This window comes from Priapulus caudatus, unplaced genomic scaffold (genome assembly GCF_000485595.1).
Source record: "Priapulus caudatus unplaced genomic scaffold, Priapulus_caudatus-5.0.1 Scaffold1937, whole genome shotgun sequence".
Classification (NCBI taxonomy): domain Eukaryota; kingdom Metazoa; phylum Priapulida; class Priapulimorpha; order Priapulimorphida; family Priapulidae; genus Priapulus; species Priapulus caudatus.
In genome coordinates this window covers 34026-40334 of record NW_014578998.1, presented here as the reverse complement: position 1 = coordinate 40334, position 6309 = coordinate 34026, and the positions used below count along the sequence as shown (strand labels likewise).

General features: G+C 48.3%; 1 protein-coding gene across 1 annotated transcript; it reads left to right on the top strand.

The window, feature by feature from the left end:
• Positions 1–798: 798 nt before the first annotated feature.
• LOC106817943 (E3 ubiquitin-protein ligase RNF216-like) lies at positions 799–6059 on the top strand (the record flags this gene model as incomplete). The annotated part of the gene is given in 7 exon segments (XM_014822651.1): positions 799–813; positions 1120–1251; positions 1942–2127; positions 2414–2557; positions 3620–3706; positions 5397–5494; positions 5927–6059. Coding segments are annotated over 7 exon segments (795 nt in total), but the record flags the coding sequence as incomplete, so codon positions are not given.
• Positions 6060–6309: the final 250 nt, after the last annotated feature.

The following is a 6309-nucleotide window of genomic DNA, read 5'->3' as shown; positions in this document are numbered from 1 at the left end:
GAGTGCTAGCGAGAGGGAGCAGCCCTCACCGTGTCGATTGAGCGCGGACGTAGCTTGCTGGACTAATCAGAAGTTTTCAGTATTATCGTTAATAATTGGTGTACTGCGGAGGGCCGGAAAAAAATTTTCACGGAGGAGCATTTTTTTCAAAAGTCTGTAAGAAAAAAATAAGCTCTCGTCCGAAAATGTACGGAGAGCTATTTTGCAGCCTCACGGAAGACGATTTCGGAGTAATTGAAGAGCGAAATCGACTCATTCGCATCCCGCTGTATTTTTATACCCTGGTGTACTGTACGAGCGCTCACTTCTCTCTGGGATGCCTACTTACTATGTACGCGATTGCAAACTGTGCTGTAGTCGACCAGATGCTGTACTGTCAAGCGCGGTACGGCGCGTCCACAAGGAGGGAGAAGGTTCATAAGGGCGCGAGAAGCCGTTCCATAAGGGGGTGCAGGAAGCGTCCGTAACGGGGAGGAGTCTCTAGGTCGGGGAGGGGTACCGAAGAGGGAGGAGTTTCCGTAAGCGGAGAGGAGGTCCTTCAAGGGGGCACGGAGGTACAGAACGAGGGAGGAGTTCTCGTAAGGGAGAAGGATGTTCTGTACGGTGGGAAGGAGGAACGAAAAGGAAGGGAGCGTTGCAGCGGGAGAGGGGGGAGGCGGGAGGGGGAGGCGAAACGGGGCGGGGCTCCGTAAAGCGGGAAGCGTTCTAGGTGAAGCAGCGCAGGTGTACGAAGAGGGAGAGTTCCGTAAGGGTAGGAGGTCAGAAAGGAGAGGGGCGTCCGTAAGGGGAAGAGTCTCTATGTGGCTGGAGGAGGTAAGAAGAGGGAGCGAGGTTCGGTTAATGCGGGGAAGGAGTTCCTAGGTGGGAAAGGCAGTACGAAGCAGCGGGAGATCGTAAGAGCGAAGGAGGATCCGTTAGGGAAGGAGTTCTAGGGGAGGCGCGTCCATAGGGGGCATGACGCGTTATGACAAAGAAAGGGTTCCGTACTGGGGGAAGAGCGCCCGTAACGGGGGAGCGAGGCTCCGTAAAGGGGGAGCGATTACGCTTAGGTCGGCACCATCTACGCCGTCGCGGCGGTTGTGGCGTTGTGCTGACGCGCGCGTCGTCTGCTCATTACAGAACGGCTCCTGCGGAAGAAGAAGTCTTCCCTCCTCAGGGGAACGAGAAGCTCACGTCGTGCAGTACCCTGTCACAACAGATGCTACCATTAACGAGAAAAATTGGCTCAGAGAAACGAACTCCCAGTCGAAGGCTAGTGGCTGTATCTCTTCATACTTCTGCTGGTCCGACCGTTATAGGCTATAGGCTAGTGCGGTTATATCTTATACTCTGTGTCCACCAGTATCTGTTATAGGCTAGTGTGCTTATCTCTTATACTCTGTGTCGACCAGTATCTGTTATAGGCTAGTGCGGTTATATCTTATACTCTGTGTCCACCAGTATCTGTTATAGGCTAGTGTGCTTATCTCATATACTCTGTGTCCACCAGTATCTGTTATAGGCTTGTGGGCTTATCTCTTATACTCCTGTTCTGTATCCACCACTATTGTCCATCAGAGGCGGGTCTGGGTATCTGCGGTTGCTCTGTGTCTACCGGAGTTATGCTGCGTTTACATTATCTATCAATTTTTGTCAGCAAATCGCCGAGTTGGAGCAATAGAGCGTGTTCTATAACTCGGCCCGACTCCGACTCCAACACAATCGAATTTCAGCCGATTGTGTTGGAATGCACTTGGAATCGGTGCGATTTGCTGACAAAAATCGATAGTGTAAACGCAGCATTACGCGTGGCAAACGAAATCCCAAATGAAACGTGTGGGAGAATATTTTTATGAACATGGAGTGCGATTATAATAAGATGCCTCTATAATATATGGCTTTATTCTATCGTCGACCCCTCTCGCGTACGTTACGCGAATGCTCACTTGTTTTCTGCCGCAGGCTGCGATGGAGTCGGCCGTTGCCGCGGGCAATGACGAGGACGAGGATGAGGGGGAGGCGATGGAGTGCGGATGCTGCTACTGCGAGGTTACGTTTGAGCGCATGGTGCAGTGCAGCCTCGGCCACCTGTTCTGCGAGGAGTGCCTGCGGCGATACGCGAAGGAGGCTGTCTACGGACAGGGCAAGGTATTGACAAAGACGACCGTGGCGGCAACGTTTTGGCCAGCGAGCCGTGCAGCCGTGATTTGCACGGTCAGTTTTGAAAGTGCACGGCTACAAAAATTACAAGAATAAGAACCCAATTCGGCAGTAGATTTTATATCCCTTCCCTGACGGCACTCTTTTTTCAAACAGCCATTTTCCCCAAATGTGAACCCAAAAGATCCCGCTGAAATCTCGCCGAATCCTCGCGCGATTTCGTGAGACCCGTTGCCGCGAGCGCGTGCTAACGTTGCCATGACGCTGCCGACAGGTGGCGCTGTGGTGCATGGGCGACGGCTGCAGCGCGGGGTTCCCGCTCAGCCAGCTGCGCAAGGCGCTGCCGCAGATGCTGATGGAGAAGTACGAGGAGCGACAGGTGGAGGAATCGATCAGCCTCGCGGGCCTCGCTGACCTAGTCAGGTATCCCGTCGCCGTGACGACGACCCGCGCGTCGACCCGTCGCCGTGACGACCAACGAGTCACGCCACGCCGGCAATCTTTGTCGTCGGTTACAAGCGACTGCTCCCCCCCAATATAATAAATATATTACATATTTATCATTATAGCATTATATTAGCACTTTATACATGTTACATATTACTACTTTAGCATATATTATTACATGTACTACATATATATTTAGATATATTATACATGTTATACTATATATTTTGCATATATATAAATTAACATTATATTTAGCATATATTATACATGTATACATATATATTTAGCATATATTATACATGTATACATATATATTTAGCATATATTATACATGTATACATATATATTTAGCATATATTATACATGCTATACTATATTATTTAGCCATATAATTATACAGTCATACATTATATTTACGCTAATTATTATACATGTATATATACATTTGAATATTACTTATACAAGTACAATATTATTTCATATAAAAAGCATATATAATAAGCGTTAAACATATAACTATAATAAAGAACTATAAAGTGAAAAGTGCAAGCGGCGAATGCGCAGTGTTTATTTTGTTAGTAGAAGATGACTACCCGCCGACTGAAAAAGCTTAAGGAAAATTTGAAAATTTTTAAAGTTTAAAGTTAGAAATTTAATGTTAAAAGTTAAGTCTTTATAACAGTTAAAAAGGCTCCCGCACGTGCGGTGTGTTTTTTGTGGTCGTTAACGCTCCACTATTGTTTTATCGCTCACATATTTTTGTGTGTCCCTCGGTGTTCCTGCGCTTGCCGGGTAGTCAAGCTACGTTTCATTTCAAGAGTGTTGGTTAGGACCAGAGTGTTCAGTAGACCAGAGTTAGTTAGCGACGATTTTAAAACTATTGATAGTTACAGAGGATGCAATTCCATACGATAATAGCATGACCTATCATCCTTACTGCTGCGATGTAAGTATGTCCTAACAACTAATCCGTGAGTTCATTATTAACGATGCAATCGTTTCTTATATCCGGTTTGTTTCTTATCTCCAGTGCTCCAAACTTGTGACTTCACTGCAATCTTCTGCCGAGGCGATAGCAAAGTTTTCATGCGTGCCAAGAAGCGTCGACTGCATGATGCGTAAACTATCTGATCTTTTAGCATCGATCTGGTTTGGTTAGTAGTTTAGCAAAGGCCTTTGGACCATTTCATGTTTTATTACTACGCATCAGGTTATCCACACGCACGTGTAGGCGTCCCTGTCATAGAGAGAGTTGCGCTATGCGAGTCGGAAAAATCGGATCACGGTGATCGCATGGACGGCTGCTCTGTCTCTCCAATGACCAACACCGCTGCGCGCTTTAGTAGCAGCGCTGATATGGATACGCTGTACAATTGGTCCGTAGTAATAATTAGACTAATCGTGCTTCAATAAACTCAAAATTTACAGAGATTATAGCTAAGACATGTGTCTATTGTGATCTAGATTTCTAGAACTGCAAAACACAGTGTTACAGCTGCGAGCGGAGTGGAAAGTGGAACACATTTATCTTGTGAATTACAGTTGGTCATTATTCTTCCAAATGACTGGCTGCTGTGTTTACACTAGAAAGTGTTAAATTAAGCTATCAATATGAGCAGCGAACGATTTGAGTTACATTTCTAGAAATCTAGATACATGTAAACACATGTGTTATCTATGATCTCTGTGATTCTTGAGTTTATTGTAGCGCGAGTGGTTTAATTAATTAGCAAGTATCTACGCACGGTATCGCACAGGTTAATATACGCACGGCTATGGCCGGCAAGAAAATGTGTACAATTAAACTATCATATGGCGCGAACGATTTGAGTTACATTTCTAGAAATCTAGATACACATAGACACATGTCTTAGCTACAATCTCTGTAAATTTGGAGTTTATGGAAGCACGATTAGTCTAATTAATTACTACGGACCATTGTACAGCGTATCCATACAGCGCTGTACTTAAGCGGCAGCGGTGTGGATCCATTTGGAAACATGGCGTCAAATCCTGAGTTGGCGCAACTCTCTGTATATAGGGACCCTACTGTAGCCAGGTATTCTTCTGATAAACTCACTGACAACCAAATGAAGTGCGTCCTCCTGCCACCGTGTTCGCGCTCAGAGCATATATCTAGGATACTACTAATACCACTAATACGGACCCTAGCAACGTGTAGAGTAGGGATAACTAACCGGAACCGTAAGTCATATTCCCCTGCACTCTAGGTATTTTAATTTTTCCAAGTTTCCCTTGTCGTAATTAGTTAATAAGCGCTTAATTACGCATTAGCCAATCAACAGCATCGGTACACGTGACGTAATCACAGCAGCAGAATGAGCATCAAGACTTAACGAACAAACGAATAATTAATTAGTCGTGCGCAAGTTGATCGCGTTCAGACGAGTTTTTTTCGCGTGGGTCAGCGTAAGACGAACGGCTGTTTTGTCGCCAAAGGCGGCACGCGCGTTGTCATGGCGATATCACCGTCCCGCCGCGTGCGGCATGAGACGAGAGGCGGCACCCGCGTTGTCACGGCGATATCGCCGTCCCGCCGCGTGCGACGCGAGTGCACGTGCGTCGTCACGGCGACGACCGCTCCCCCGGCGATATCGCCGTCCCGTCTCGTGCGACGCGAGTGCGCGAGACGAGAGGCGGCACGCGCGTCGTCACGGCGATATCACCGTCCCGTCTCGTGCGACGCGAGTGCGCGAGACGAGAGGCTGCACGCGCGTCGTCACGGCGACGACCGCTCCCCCGGCGATGTCGCCGTCACCCTATCTCTCGTGTGTTCTCTCGCGCAGGAGTCGTGCCGACACTGCGGGGAGGACTGGGATGAGCATTTCGGCAAGCGCTGCGAGGAACTGGAGAGATGCGACGAGACCAGGCTGAGGACGCATTAGTAAGTACCACCACTGCTGCCGCCGCCCCCTGGGGGGAGGAAACGATGTTAAAAAGACCCGGCTGAGGACACATTAGTAAGTACCTCCGCCCCTCTCCCCGGGGGGGGGGAAACGATGTTAAAAAGACCCGGCTGAGGACACATTAGTAAGTACCGCTGCCGCCCCTCCCCCCGGGGGGAGGAAACGATGATAAAATGACCCTGGTGATGTTTTCGTATCAAAGTCACGATGACAGTTTATTTGTTTTGTTCGTACACGCGCGTGTGAGGTGATGTTTTAGTGTCCAAACAACAATGACTGTTTTTCCGTTTGTTTCATGCGCGGCAGCTTCATACTAGGAAAGTGAGTGTTAGGTTTTGTTCGTACACGCTCGCGTGCGTTGATGTTTTCGTGTCGGATCTACGATGACAAGTTTGTTCGTTTGTTGACAGTGAGGAGAGGATGACAAAGCTGAAGGTGCGAACCTGCGGTAAATGCTCGGCACAGTTCTTCAAGGTCGAGGGCTGCAACAAGATGACCTGCCGCTGCGGCGCGACCATGTGCTACATATGTCGCGCTCCCAAGGTGAGCTGTTAACGCTCTTGCTTGGGGAAGAGGGAGGGTGAGGGGGATCTAGTGTGAGGGGAGGTGAGGTGAGCGCGGGGGGCGGGGCGACCATGTGCTACTATATGTCGCGCTCCCAAGGTGAGCTGTTAACTCAGTCGTTTTGATTTTGATCTCTTTCTCTCTCTCTCTCTCACTCTCTCACCCTCTCTCGCGCTCTCTCTCTCTCTCTCTCTCTCTCTCTCTCTCTCTCTCTCTCTCTCTCTCTCTC